The 16,114-nt window shown below is 40.5% G+C and overlaps 1 protein-coding gene across 3 annotated transcripts in view; it reads left to right on the forward strand.

Moving 5' to 3' along the window:
* Positions 1-16,114, forward strand: part of MINDY3 (MINDY lysine 48 deubiquitinase 3) — a 107,153-nt gene that overhangs the window by 71,951 nt on the left and 19,088 nt on the right. For all 3 annotated transcript variants that reach the window (XM_081087370.1, XM_081087371.1, XM_081087372.1), the window contains one exon: positions 3,391-3,463. In XM_081087370.1, the coding sequence (XP_080943496.1) occupies positions 3,391-3,463 (73 nt within the window). The remainder of the gene's footprint in view (positions 1-3,390; positions 3,464-16,114) is intronic.

Below are 16,114 nucleotides of genomic sequence, written 5' to 3' on the forward strand. Positions count from 1 at the left end.
TCAGTTCCTCCACATGCTATGCTACTGCACATCTCCCTGCCTTTTGCGATTCTATTCCTTCTAGCTAGAATTTTCTCCTTCAGATGAGAGCCAAATGCTTCTTTGTGAAACCTGTTAAGACATCTTTTTATCCCCAGGTGTATCCCAAAGAAGGTATGTTTAATAACTATTAGAGCATTTGGGAAGACATATAATTTATTGTTTAAATTGTGATTCAGCAAACTGTGGGCCACAGGCCAAATCAAGCCACCAATTACAGAAAAAAAAAAAATGCACATACCCTCTGCTCTAAATGAGCATTTGTTAAACCATGGTCCATCAGTTTTGCCCAAGTTTCAAGTATCAGGCCAGCATATATAGCCTATTCAAATAAGAATACTAGCATGTTTTTTAAAGCCTAAGCTTTTTATATTTTCATAACCAGAGCAAGAGCTATGTGGTGAACTTTTCATTAAGTCTACTTTTATTTCTGTCTACATTAGCATATTGTATTTTTAATTTGTAGCATTTGGAACTTAGAGACAAGGCATTAGGTAGTTAACTTTAAGTTTTTTTTTTGTGCTCCTGCATTTTCTGAAATCTTTAATGCTGGAGCATTTGATGTAAACCTTTTTCTGTGGCTAAAACTGGAATCTTCCTTGTTCGCCTAACTTTATCAACACTGATAATTTTCTGTAACTTCACTCTATAAGAATAAAGTAATGTTTCAATTATATTCTCTGCTACTTCTCCCTTCAAAAAGATTTTTCGCTTTTATTGGCCAAGAAAAACAATGTTCCTTTTCCTCTATTTAGATCATATTATTAAGTAATATTTAGAAAATTCAAAATAATGTTTTAAAACTCATTTCAGTCTTTTCCTTATCACTTACTGGTAACAAAGGAAGGTTGAAATGCAACAGATGATGAATAGAATGAATGATTGTAGGCTCATCTTGTACCCCAATACATTCCCTTCTGCATAAAATCTCATGCATCTTCTCCTCAGCCAGAATTTAGGTACAGTGTTCATCCACAAATTCCTACAGTCACTTAAAGGGAAAAATTGAAAAAAGAAAGAAGTAGCAATGGAAATAGTTACGGGACCTAAAGCTTATAGTGGAATAAATGTAGAAAATATTGCAATTAAGGTTTGGAAGTGATAAAAGATGCTAAATAATAATAATAATAATCCCAATATTAATAATTGTTCCCTAAAGCTGAGAGCTGATGCTATAATCCTAGCTTTGTTATAAAGTTAATTATAGAGCTAAGGTTATGTTCCTCACATATCAGAAAAGGGAAAGAGTTTTAAGAAATATTGTTCAGCCCTAGCTGGTTTGGCTCAGTGGATAGAGTGTTGGCTTGCAGACTAAAGGGTCCCGGGTTCGATTCCAGTCAAGGGCACATGCCTGGGTTGTGGGCTTGATCCCCAGTAGGGGGCATGCAGGAGGCAACTCTCATCAGTGATGTTTCTATTTCTCCCTCTTCCTCTCTAAAATCAATAATATATATATATATATATATATAATATATATATGTATGTATATATATATTATATATATGTATGTATATATATGTATGTATATATATTATATATGTATATATGTATGTATATATATTATATATATGTATATATATATATTTTTAAATAAATATTGTTCAAAATAGGTTAAATGAACACACATAACTCAAGAATCTGGCAATATTTACCACAATTATAAATGAACTCTTTCTTTAACCTAGCAAGCTTACTCTGATGTTTTGTCTTACAGATACAATGACACATGTATGAAATTACATGTTCAAGTTTATTTGGTGCAGTATTGTTTATAATAGCAAAAGATTAGACACAGCCCAAGTATCCAGCAATAAAGGACTGGATCAGAAAGACATTGGAAGTTAGGCTAGATGAAAACATGTCATTTGACTTGCTATTTTCTACAAAATAATATTGAAAATGCAGGAAAAGGGTAACCTAAAAGTTGCTATTAAGGGATAGCAAATGAGAAATAAATACCCATGACTAAATCTTACTATGTTGTAAAATATACTTTTTTTAATACATAAAAAATGTGTAAGAGCTTGCATAGATTGCCTTGTTTTGATCCCCATTTAATTTATAATCCCATGTAAACTGAACATATTATTATGGGTGCTCAGGCACCTAATCTCCTGGGTGAGAACTACTCTAATAGATTCTTATAGTTTGTTTCTTCATCTCTGAGGTAAAGGTGGGTTGATTAGGACAAAAGTTAATTGCTACATTTTTAATAAAAATTTATTACTATAGAGGAACAGCATTTTAATTTGTATTTATTATTTGTAACCCGCAACATCTTTAAAAAGATTCAAGATGGTAAATAGGGATACTTGAGAACTTGTTTCTCTGATGAGGTTTGTCTAAGTGAACACAATCTAGACAAAGCCTGAAACTAAAGCTGTGAATACAAGAAAACTTCTGGAGCCTAGAGTCTGGGTTCATGTCAGTTAAATAGTAGAATTCCTAACTGTTTAAATATGTGGAGTAAAGGTTTGTGAAGAATCCAAGATAACACTGAGTACTGTCTTTATTTATCATCTATCTATATATAAAAGCCTAATATGCAAAGTGTCCCCTCGGGAGTTTGACCGGGATACTGGGAGTTCGATTGCTTGCTATAACATGGACTGACCACCAGGGGGTGGTGCAGAATGAAGGGAGGCCCCATCTGGCGGCCCAGCAGCAGCCGCTAGGGACCCTACCTATGCATGAATTCTGTGCACTGGGCCTCTAGTAAATTATTATATGGATTACTGTGTAAAGAAATGAGTTATGATAGAGAATGAGTTGTATGGGAAAAAATACTAGTCATTTTGCCTTTCCAGTATTTCCTTGGAGTTAAGAAAATATAAAATTCTGGACATGCAGAACTTAATTTTTGATCTGTGGCTAGGTTTGATATAGCATGCTCCCTAAAGTAATAAATTTCAAATGCATTGCTATGTAATTGTTTTCTAGCATATACCTCTGGATTTAATTTTCAAATATTTGAAAGCTAGACTATATTTTAAGTTATATTTAAGTTATATTCTTGTTTGGACTATAATGTAAAGCAAATGTATAAGTCATTAATTTTTACAGACTGCATTTTTATAGTAATTACCTATATAATATTAGACTTTAAGTGTTTTTATAAAAAGCTTTGAATGTCATTCTCAGAACAGTTCTCTATTGTTGAAGGATTATTCCCATTTTTTAAGGCCCAGAGATTTTGTGATTTATTTAGTCACCACTCTATGATATAAATATAACTTGAAGTCTTCTGCCTCCAAATGCCATCATTTCTTTGTCCTATCTTAGTATTTGTTCTCTTCATTTTTAATGTCCTGGTACTGTAACTAGTGAATAGCATGCTGTTTGTCTTTTCAGGATATGGCTTTGGTTGCCCCTGAGGCTCCTTCAGAACAAGCCAGGCGAGTTTTTCAAACCTATGACCCAGAAGGTAAAATATTTTATTATTTTATTAACATTGACTCCGTGTTTTATATCTTTATACACTTGAAATAGGTTGATATTTACCTGAGTTCTAGTCACAGGAGTTGTTGGGTTATTGAATGAAACATAGGTTGCATTTCTTCAGCATTTTAAATGGGAAATGTGAAAATGGAAACAAAAAGGGGTACCTAAGTGCTCATCAAGTTCTGACATGGTGTGAGGTTTGCATGTTTCTCAGGGTACTGAATTATGGCTACTTGAATCTTCATTCTTTATACTCAGTGTCAAATGGGAAAATACCACCTTCTGAAAAAGCTCTTTGAAAAGTTAAGTCATTTCCATGCTTTTTCATTTACTTATTAAACAGCTCTTCCAGAATATTTTTTATGTGAGAAATAATTGACATATAACAGTCTGTAAGTGCAAGGTATACAACGTGTTGCTTTTACATACTTATATACTACAAAATCATTGTTACAGTAGTGTTAGCTAACACCACTATAGTATCACATCATAATCTTTCTTTTTTATAGTGAGAATAATTAAGTTCTATTCTCTTAGCAATTTTGAAATTTATAAAACTGTATTGTTAACCATAATAACTATGCTGTGTATTAGCTCTCCAGAACTTATTTCTCTATTAGTTGCAAGTTTCTACTTTCAAACAACATTCCCATCTCCCTCAGGCCCTGGTAACCACCATTCTACTACTTTTACAAATTAAGCTCTTTTAGAATTCTACATATAAGTATAGGATTTGTCTTTATCTAACTTCTTTCAATTATTATAATGCCATCAAATTCCATTCATGTTACAAAAGGCAAGATTTTCTTATTCCTCCTGTCTGAATAATGTGTGTGTGTGTGCGCGCGCGCGCGCGCGTGTGTGTAATCCATTTCTTTATCCATTTATTTGTTGATGGGCACTTAAGTTGTTTCTATATCTGGGCTATCATAATGCTGTAGTGACTATGGGCATGCACAGATCTCTTTAAACTACAGATTTGAAGTCCTTCAGATATATACCTAGGAGTTCAATTTTTGAGAAACCTTACCTTTTTCTTTAATGGGTGTACTATTTTACATTCCCACCAATAGTGTATAAGGGTTCTCTTTTTCTATACATCCTTACCAACATTTATCTCTTATATTTCTGATAAAAGCTATCCTAATTGTTCTAACAGGTGAGGACTCATACCTCACTGTGATTTTGATTGCCTTTTCCCGATAAATAGTGATATTGAGCATCTTTCCATAAACCTATAGGCCATTAGTATGTCTCCTTTTTTTTTTTTTTTTTAAGATTTAATGAGCACCTCTTTTTTTTCAAATTTATCTTTATTGTTAAAAGTATTAAAGATGTCCCTTCCCCCTACCCTCATTAATCCTCTTTCTTCCATCCTGCTCCAGTCCCCTCCCCAGGCCTTCCCCCACACTATTGTTTATCCATGGGCTATGCGTATATGCATGTTAGTTCATTGGTTAATCTCATACCCCTCACTCCCCTTCCCTCTGAAATATCTGAGTCTGTTGCACGCTTTAATGTCTCTGGATCTATTTTGTTCATTAGTTTATTTTGTTAATTAGATTCCACATATACGTGAGATCATGTGATACTTGTTTTTCTCTGACTGGCTTATTTCAGTTAGTATAATACTCTCCAGGTCCCTCCATACTGTCTCAAAGAGTAAGAAATCTCTCTCTCTCTCTCTCTCTCTCTCTCTCTCTCTCTCTCTCTCTCTCTCCAGCTGCATAGTATTCCGTGGTGTAAATGTACCTCTGTTTTTTAATTCATTCATCCATTGATGGGCACTTGGGCTATTACCAGAATTTAGCTACTTTAAATAACACTGCTCTGAACATTGGGGTGCATATATTCTTTCTGATTGGTGTTACTGGCTTCTTAGGATATATTCCTAGAAATGGGATCACTGGGTCAAATGGCAGTTCCACTTTTAATTTTTTGAGGAAAATCCACACGTTTTCCATAGTGGTTGTACCAGTCTGCATTCCCACCAGCAGTGTACTAGGGTTCCTTTTTCTCCACATCCTCACCAGTACTTGTTTGTTGATTTGTTGATGGTAGCCATTCTGGCAGGTGTGAGATGGTACCTCATTGTTGTTTTAATTTGCATCTCTCTGATGATTAGTGACTTAGAGCATTTTTTTCAGATATTTCTTGGCCATTGTATGTCCTCTTTGAAGAAGTGTCTATTTAAGTCCTTCACCATTTTTCAATTACACTGTTTGTCTAACCCAGTGGTTCTCAACCTTCCTGATGCCGCAACCCTTTAATACAGTTCCTCATGTTGTGGTGACCCCCAACTATAAAATTATTTTCGTTGCTACTTCATAACTGTAATTTTGCTACTGTTATGAATCGTAATGTAGATATCTGATATGCAGGATGTATTTTCATTGTTACAAATTGAATATAATTAAAGCATAGTGATTAATCACAAAAAACAATATGTGATTATATATGTGTTTTCTGATGGTCTTAGGTGACCCCTGTGAAAGGGTCGTTCAACCCCCAAAGGGGTCGCGACCCACAGGTTGAGAACCGCTGGGCTAACTGGTATTGAGTTGTATGAGTTCTTTGTATATTTTTGAAATTAACCCCTTATCAGATGTATCATTGGCGAATGCATTCTCCCATACAGTAGGTTCCCTTTTCATTTTGAGGCTGGTTTCTTTTGCTGTGCAAAAGCTTTTTTATTTTGATGTAGCCCCATTTGTTTATTTTCCCCTTTGTTTCTCTTGACTTAGGTGATGTATCTGTGAAATTCTGTTATGTGAGGTATCTGATATTTTGCCTGCCTATGCTTTTTTCTAGCATTTTTATGGTTTCATGACTTCCATTTAAGTCTTTTATCCATTTTGAGTTTATTCTCATGTGTGGTGTAAGTTGGTGGTCTAGTTTCAGGGTTTTTTTTGTTTTGTTTTGTTTTGTTTGTTTTGCATATACCTGCCCAATTTTCCCATCACCATTTATTAAACAGACTGTCTCTGTTCTGTTCCATTGACATATGTGTGTTTATACCAATACTATTCTGTTTGGATTACTATAGGTCTGTAATATAGTTCGAAAACAGGGGATGTGATGCCTCCAGCTTTGTTCTTCTTTCTCAATATTACTTTGGATATTTGGGGTCTTTTGTGGTACCATACAAATGTTAGGATTGCTTGTTTTAGTTCTGTGAAAAATGCCTTGGATCTTTATAGGGATTGCATTGAATCTGGAGATCTCTTTGGGTAGTATGAACATTTTAACACAATTAAATCTTTCAATCCATGAGCTTTCCATTTGTGTCGTCTTCAATTTCTTTTATCAGTGTTTCATAGTTTTTAGTGTCCAGGTCTTTTATTCCTTTGGCTGACTTTATTCCTAGATATATTATTCATTTTTAAACAGTGGTAAATGGGGTAGATTTATATTTCTCTCTGATAGTTTATCAGTTTATAGAAATGCAAGAGATATTTGTATATTGATCTTACATACTGCAAGTTTTGAATTTGTTTATTCTAACAGGTGGTGTTTTGTTTTTGTTTTTGTTTTTTCGGTAGAGTTTTCAGGCCTTCCTATCTATAATAATAAAAGCTTAATATGTTAATTAGACCAGACATCCTTCCGGACGACCTTCTGGACAAAGCTGGGGCTGTGAGGGAAGCCTGGGTCCCAGGTGCCTGCTGGGGGCTGGAGTAAAGCCTGTGTCCCGGGTGCCAGAGGGAAGCTGGTGCCAGCAGCTGGGGAAAGGAAGGCCTATTCTTGCATGAATTTCTTGCATCGGGCCTCTAATATATGATATTACTAGAGGCCCAGTGCACAAATTTGTGCATGGGTGAGGTCTGGCTGGCCCACTCTGATGGGGGCCGATTGGGGCCAGGCCAGTGGGGGGGGAGGGGCATGGGCCGTTGGCCAGTCAACCTCACCCCTGTTCGGGGGGGGGGGGGCAATAAAGGGTGGGGCCGGCAGGGGCCACAGGTGGTGGGCTGGCCGGCCCTGCCCCCGATCTGGGTGGGGAGGCTGATCAGGGGCTGGGCCTGCCGGGGGGAGGCGTCGCAGGAGGTTGGGGTGCCGATAGGGGTCCTGATTGGGACAGTTGGCTGCCACAGTGCACATCATAGCGACTGGTTGTTCTGGTTGTTCCATTGTTCTGGTTACTTGGCTTTTATATATATAGACTAGAGGCCCAGTGCACAAAAATTTGTGCACTCAGGGGGTGGGGGGGGGGGTCCCTCAGCCAGGCCTGTTCCCTCTCACAGTCTGGGACCCCTTGGAAGATAACAACCTACTGGCTTAGGCCCGCTCCCGGGTGGCAGAGGGCAGGCCCAATCCCTAGGTGCAGCCCCTGGTCGGGCTCAGAGCAGGACTGATCAGGGGGCTGGGGTGCCTTCCCCTGTCACGAACAGAGCAGGGCGGATAGGGAGGTTGTGGCCCCGCCCCCTGTCCACACAGAGCCACGGGCGATCAGGGGGTTTGGGCGCTGCCCCCTGTCACGCTGATCCTGGTGCCGGGAGGCCTCGCGGCTCTGCTGCTCCTGGTGCTGAGAGGCATATTACCCTTTTACTATATAGGATAGAGGCCTGGTGCACGGGTGGGGGCCAGATGGTTTGCCCTGAAGGGTGTCCTGGATCAGGGTGGGGGTCCCACTTGGGTGCCTGGCCAGCCTGGATGAGGGGATGATGGCTGTTTGCAGCTGGTCACACCCCCTTCAGGGTGGGGGTCCCCACTGGGGTGCCTGGCCAGTCTGGGTGAGGGGCTGAGGGTTGTTTTCAGGCTGGCGGGTGACTGAAGCTCCCAACCCCTCCTTTTTTCCTTTTTTTTTAAAAAATTCTGGACCAGCTTTAGCTCTGAGGCTTGGCTCCAGCTCTTAGGCCTCGGCTGCTGAAAGCAGGTATCTGGTTTGTTTGGGTTCTATAATCGAAACACTGTTTCAACTCCAGCTCTGAGATCCCGGCTGGCTGAAAGCAGGTTTCTGGGGTTTTGTTTAGCTTCTATATTTGTAACAATGTTTCAAACTGCCAGCTCAGAGGCCGACAGCGGCAGGCGGGGAAAGTTGGTTTCCTCCGTCACTGAAGCAAGCAAGCCTCATGTTCGCTTCAAGCTGCCTGGCTGCCGGCCGCCATCTTGGCTGGCAGTTAATTTGCATAGCACCCTGATTAGCCAATGGGAAGGGTAGCAGAGGTACGGTTAATTACCATGTTTCTCTTTTATTAGATAGGACTAGTGTCTTGGTGCACAAAATTCATGCACATTAAAAGGGGATTAACTAGAGGAAATATTTTAATATTGCTATTTGTCCTTCCTCTATAATAGAAGTGTCAGAGATGAAAGAAAATTAGTAAAATGTATATGAAAATCTTCCTCCTGTCAGAGTCAGGGGTGCGCTGCGGGACCCAGAGTCAAGTCCCCGCCCATGCACATGTGCCTCAAAATTGCGTGAGTTCCATACCCGGCCAGCCCCCCCGCCCATTGGGCTAAATCCAGACCCGGCTGGTCTCACCCTTGTTAAGCCCCACTGGGCAGAGGTCATGGCCTGAGGTTCCTCAGCCTGGTGCCGGGGCAGGGGGAGCAGCCTGAGGTCCCTGGCCCAGCATCGGTGTGGGGGGCACACCTTGAAGTCCCCCATCAAGCTCTTCCGGGCGGGGGGCATGGCCTGAGGTCCCTCCGCCGGGCGCCCAGGTGGGGGGATGGCCTCAGGACCCTGGCCCGATTCCAGGGCAAGGGGTGCAGCCTGAGGTCCCCTATCAAGCCCTGCTGGGCTGGGGGGGCATGGCCTGAGGTCCCCTGGTCTGGTGCCAAGGCAGGGGGTGTGGCCTGAGGTCCCCCATCAAGCCCTGCTGGGTGGAGGGGCAAGGCCTGAAGTCTCCTGTCAAACCCTGCTGGGGGTGGGGGACATGGATTGAGGTCCCCTGGCTTGGCGCCAAGGTGGGGGGCACAGCCTGAGGTGCCCTGGCCTGGCACTGGGGTGGGGTGTGTGGCCTGAGGTTCCCCGTCAAGCTCTGCTGATCTTTTTTCTTTTCTTCCTTCTACTAATTTTGTTCGTCTCTTTTTAGTTCCTTGACATAAATATCCTAACTTTACCCCTCAAAATAGTTTTGAATTTGACTAAATATTCAACTTGACCAGTGAATTTTATATTTTCATGTTACTAATTTGTGTCCTTTTTTTCAGCTTATAGAATTATCTTTAGGGCAGGTCTCATTTTTAAAAATATCCTCAGCTTTTGTTTACCTCAAAAGTCTTTATGCCACCTTCATTTCTGAATGACAACTTACCTGGATAGAGAATTCTTAGTGGACAATTATTTGTTTTGAACACTTTGAATATATATTATCCCTGTCTCTACAGGCCTGTTAGGTTTCTGCTGAGAAATCTGCTTTTAGTTTTATCAATATTCCCTTGTATGTGATGAATATTTTATCTTTCTGCTTACAAAATTCTCTATTTGTCTTTGATTTGAGAGAGCTTGATAATGTTATGGGGTCTCTGTATTGAATATCTTTGGGGATCTTTGACTCTCCTGTACTTGGATCGTCATATATCTCTCCAAATTTGGGAAGTTTTCATTCATTATTGCTTTAAGTAAGTTTTCTGTTCCTTTATCCCTCTTTTCCAAGACTCCCATAATACAGATATACTTATTCTCTGTGGTCCCCATAATTCATTTAGGTTTTCTTCACTCTTTATTTTTTTACTGACTTAATAATATTCTGACATCTGCCCTCACAGATATTTTCTTCCACCTGATTGAGTCTGCTGTTCAAGCTACCTATTGGGTTGTTTATTTCATTCACTGTATTCTTAACCTTGAGAATTTCTGTTTAGTTCTTTATTATGATTTCTATTTATTTGTTAAACTTATCGTTTTGAAGTCCATTGGTAGTTATGTTGTTTTGACACCTTTGCATTTGTGTACTAATTATAATATAACTAAAGTATAATAGCTGAGTCACTTTAAAACCACATCATACGTTGAATTCCATTGTAAATACCATGTAGAAATTTAAGTTGTTGGATCAGTGAAGTCCATTGGAACTCTGAAAGGACTCAATTATCTTTATGAATACACTTTATTCTATCTTAAAACTTTTACTCTTGAAGATCTGCTCTTTTCATTTCTGAAAAATTGACTCACAGAATTTCTAGGAATAGTCATGTGCCACATAATAATTGGGATGCATCCTGACAATGCGTCATTAGGATATTTCTATTTTGTCCTTGTACAGACATCATAGAGTGTACTTATACAACCCTGATGGGATAGCCTACTACTATAATTGTATATGCTATAATTTTCTATGACTGGCAGGGCAGTGGGTTTGTTTATAACAGCATCACCACAACATGAGTAATGTTGTGCTATGATGTTAGGACAGCTACAACATCACTAGGCAATAGGAATTTTTCAGCTTCATTAAAATCTATGGAACCACCATTGAATATGCTGTTATATGGCACATGACAGTATGTCTATTCTCTTAGTAGCAGTATAACTTTTAGTTCCTTTTAGGTCTATAAATCTGTTTTCTTATATATCAAATGGGAATAATGAGACCTATTTCTTAAGAGTCAATCTGAAGATGAATAATGTTATAGAAAATACCCTGTCGCCGAAACCGGTTTGGCTCAGTGGATAGAGCGTTGACCTGCGGACTGAAAGGTCCCAGGTTCGATTCCGGTCAAGGGCATGTACCAGGGTTGCGGGCACATCCCCAGTAGGAGATGTGCAGGAGGCAGTTGATCGATGTTTCTCTCTCATCGATGTTTCTAACTCTCTATCTCTCTCCCTTCCTCTCTGTAAAAAATCAATAAAATATATTTTTTAAAAATTTTAAAAAAAGAAAATACCCTGTCCAATGCTTAAAACATACTAGGTATCTATAAATGTCAATTCCTCTCTCTCTCCACCTCATTTTCATTGGTGCTTATATTGCTGATTTGACTGAGTTGTTTTCTTCCACTATGCTTTTTCCATAACTTAATACACACACAAGTTTATTTGCTCTTGGATTTAATAATATTTTAAATGCTAGATAACATTTCATTCTAAATCTTTAGATAGGAAGTAAAATAGACTTACCACTGAATGAAATTAGCCTTAGAGTAAATCAGCAGCTTTGAGTCATTGCCCTGTGAAGCACATTGAACTATATAATGGATGGTGACAAATTTGCAATCATTCTCTTGCCACTTTGAATCCTCTGATAAAAAAAAAAAAAGAAAGAAATCATTTCTATTCCTAAATATATCCAATATATTTTGAGCTAAGGGTCAAACTTCTTCCTAAAGGGTAGTTTTCATAAACTATAACAAGTTAATATGAGAAAGTAAGATTGATGTTAATAGTGTTAAGATTCGAAGAAATGGTGTGATTATAATAAACCTAGATTAGTCAGCAAGCTATCATGAAGACCTGAGGAAGAATTGCATTGGCAAATGGAAGCTAAAAGAGAAGAAAGTGATATGTGTGTGTGTATGTGTGTGTATATATATACATATATATATATGTATATATATACACAAACATACATACAAAGATATACACACACACACACACACACACACACACATATACTAGAGGCCTGGTGCACAAAAATTTGTACACTGGAGTCGGGGGGGTGTCCCTCAGCTCCACTTGTGCCCTCTCACAGTCTGGGACCCCTCGGGAGATAACAAGCTGCTGGCTTAGGCCCGCTCCTGGGTGGCAGAGGGCAGGCCCAATCCCTAGGTGCAGCCCCTGGTCGGGCTCAGAGCAGGGCCAATTGGGGAGTTGGGGCACCGCCCCCTGTCATGCACAGAGCAGGGCGGATCGGGAGGTTGCGATGCCACCCCCAGTCACGCTCAGGGTAGGGCCGATTGGGGGGTTGGGGCACCCCCCCCTGTCACATTCAAGGCAGGGTCGATGGGGAGGTTGCGGCGCCACCCCCTGTCACGCACAGAGCAGGGCCAATCAGGGGGTTGTGGTGCCACCCCTGTCACATACAGAGCCAGCCGATCAGGGGGTTGGGGCGCTGCCCCCTGTCACGCACAGAGCAGGGCCGATCAGGGGGTTGTGGTGCCAACCCTGTCACATACAGAGCCAGCCGATCAGGGGGTTGGGGAACTCCCCCCTGTCATGCACAGAGCAGGACTAATCAGGGGGTTTGGGAGCTCCCCCCTGTCACGCACAGAGTAGGGCTGATAGGGGAGTTGGGGCACCGCCCCCTGTCACACACAGAGCAGGGCGGATTGGGGGGTTGGGGTGCCACCCCCTGTCACCCACAGAGCAGGGCCGATCAGGGGGTTGGGGCGCCTTCCCCTGTCACGAACAGAGCAGGGCGAGTAGGGAGGTTGTGGCCCCGCCTCCTGTCACACACAGAGCCGCAGGGCGATCAGGGGGTTTGGGCGCTGCCCCCTGTCACGCTGCTCCACGGCTCCGCTGATCCCAGTGTTGGGAGGCCTCACGGCTCCGCGTGACACGGGGCAGTGAGGCCTCGCTGCTCAGCTGATCCCGGTGCTGGGAGGCCTCGCTACTCTGCTGATCCCAGTGCCAGGAGGCCTCGTGGCTCCGCTGATCCCAGTGCCAGGAGGCCTCGAGGCTCCGCTGATCCCAGGGCCGGAAGGCCTCGCGGCTCCGCTTATCCTGGCTTCGGGAGGCCTTGCATCTCCTCTGATCCCGGTGCTGGGAGGCATAGTACCCTTTTACTATATAGGATAGAGGCCTGGTGCACGGGTGGGGGCCAGATGGTTTGCCCTGAAGGGTGTCCTGGATCAGGGTGGGGGTCCCACTTGGGTGCCTGGCCAGCCTGGATGAGGGGATGATGGCTGTTTGCAGCTGGTCACACCCCCTTCAGGGTGGGGGTCCCCACTGTGGTGCCTGGCCAGTCTGGGTGAGGGGCTGAGGGTTGTTTTCAGGCTGGCGGGTGACTGAAGCTCCCAACCCTCCTTTTTTTCATTTTTTTTTTTTTAATTCTGGGATTTATTTACCTTCTGTGGCTGTCACTGGAACTGAGAGCCGGCTTTATCTTTGGGGCTGGGCTCCAGCACTGAGGCCTCGGCTGCTGAAAGCAGGTATCTGGGTTTGTTTGGGTTCTGTAATTGAAACTCTGTTTCAACTCCAGCTCACCGGCTGGCTGAAAGCATAGGGTTTGTTTACCTTCTATAATTGCAACATTGTTTCTTAGAGTGCAAGGTCAGAGCCCAGCAGCGGCAGGCGGGGACCTTGACTTCCTCCTTCACTGGAGCAAGCAAGCCTCATGTTCGCTTCAGCTGCCTGGCTGCCTGCCGCCATCTTGGTTGGCAGGTAATTTTCATATCACCCTTATTAGCCAATGGGAAGCATGTCAGAGGTACGGTTAATTACCATGTTTGTCTATTATTAGATAGGATATATATAAATAATAAGTTGCTGGTTATTTCATGCTAACGATTTATATGTATGAAATTGCCAGCAAAATATTTGACCTGAGTGAAAAGACAAGGCAGAAGAAAAATAATTTGTAGTGTTTGCTAGAGGCAAGAAGTTATTTGAATTTTATAAGAAGTATATTTCAGAGAATGAGTTGAGCAGTTTCCTGTGGCTTACCCTCTTAAGGATTTATTTAAGGTTATATGTTTTTTTTCCTGCCATCTCAAACTCTGTTTGAGATGTCATCTTTTCTATATCTCATATTCCAAAGGACAGTACCACTTTGCAACTCTACAAAGACATATATAAGTGCTTGTTCTATTTCAGGATATGTTTCTACCCATACTAATATAAATTACAGTATGAGATGTAAAAGCCTTCCAGAATGGAATATTATAAGATGAAGTACTAGTATGTATGATGGTATGATGGAAAAGCTGTATATATCCCAGAATTTCTAGTCAGGTCTTAATAGTGCGGCTTAATTTTTATTTGAAGTGCATGTCTAAGATATCAAACATACTCTTATCCCACTGTAACTACCACATACGATTACAAAACCAAACATATGGTTTTCATGTGATCTGCTTTTTTAGATACCCCTACATTTGTGTCATTGGTGAAAATTTTAGAACTGAAATTAAAACTGAATGAATGAGTTTCTTGAGAAAGGAAACATCCAAAGAAATGATCAAAAGATCTGAAATGATAATAATTTATTGAATAAAGGCATAAAGAAATGTCTTCAGAGCAAGGAATATTCACAGATAGGGGACCTGAACTTCTAAAAAGCTAATGTTATAATGTGATTTTAAAAAATCCAATAGGAATGCAAAGGTACTAAAACTAAGGTTTTAAAAGTAGGATACAATTGTCATAAAAAATAGGTTTATTTGCTTTTTGCAAAATAAAAATTGTAAAATATTTTTTCATTGATTTCAGAGAGAAAGGGAGAGAGAGAGAGAGAGAGAGAGAGAGAGAGAGAGAGAGAGAGAGAGAGAGAGGAGAGAGAGAGAGAGAAACATCAATGGTACGAGAGGATCACTGATTGGCTGCCTCCTACATGCCCTCTACTGGAGCCCACAACCCCGGCACGTGCCCTTGACTGGAACCCTTCAGTCCATAGGCCAACACTCTATCTACTGAGCCAAACCAGCTAGGGCACAACATTTTTTTTTTTTTTTTTTTATCATTAATGAGATAGCAGGCTTATACTATTCATTTTCTTCTACCAATTTACAAGGGAAGTTAGAATTTCTTATATTACCAATACTAAAAGTATAACCAGTGGCAATTTTTCAGAATTGAGTCCTCATAGATACTGTACATATGAAAATAAATTTGCCCTGTTTTTAGTAGAAAAAGAGAATTATTGATTAAATAAAATGGTTTTCATCTATATAGTTTTGTGTGACAACTTAGCAGCACTATAAGCTGAATTAAGAAGAAAGCATTAAAACTTGTTCGTCCACCTTGGAAAAAGTATCTCCTTCTATACATTACTTATCATGGAGAAAATAAACACCACTTTTTCATCTGCATATCACTGTTATGGTTTAACTCTATATAGTTCATTCTAAGAAGGAAGATTAAAAATAAAATTTTAAATTTTTAGTCTATTTAGTTACTCAGAAACTAATCTGTTAATCTAATTTTATTTTTTCCCCCAAACATATATTTTCTTCTTTCAAGATTTAAACAAATCAGGCTTTCTCAGAACACTTAATATACTTACCGTTCTTACAAGCTTCTGGGTAGTTCCACTTCCCGTTTAGCAGAGGCTGCTATGGGGACAGTTGTTCTTTGTCACCCTCTTCAGAATATTTATAGAATAATTGACCTAGAGGGAAGCTGAAGAAAAGAGAATTTGAGTTCTAGTACCCATGAATATTTTTGTGCTTATTGCTCCTGCCCTGGCTGCTACTCATGTGTTTGATAGTTAGGTATCCCCGTTTAGCACTGTTAGCACCATGCTTTAGGTATATTATGAATTAAATGGACTTGTGCAGGCTAATCACTACTTATAGCATTGACACTATGAAACTACATTTTTCAGTGTTCTAAACAGGTGATTTATTAATGACCTTTTGAAACATACCCCTGATTTATAAATGTGGGCCTGTTTAAAAATAATAATTATGTCTGGCTTTACATGGAACATATAATTTATAAAGCACTTCACCTGTATGGTCTCATTAAAACCTTCCTTAAACCTAGGAGATAGGCAGGGATTATCATTACCATTTTGTTATTAAGAAAACCAAT

This window comes from Myotis nattereri (assembly GCF_964212035.1).
Source record: "Myotis nattereri genome assembly, chromosome: 1".
In the NCBI taxonomy this organism is placed as follows: Eukaryota; Metazoa; Chordata; class Mammalia; order Chiroptera; family Vespertilionidae; genus Myotis; species Myotis nattereri.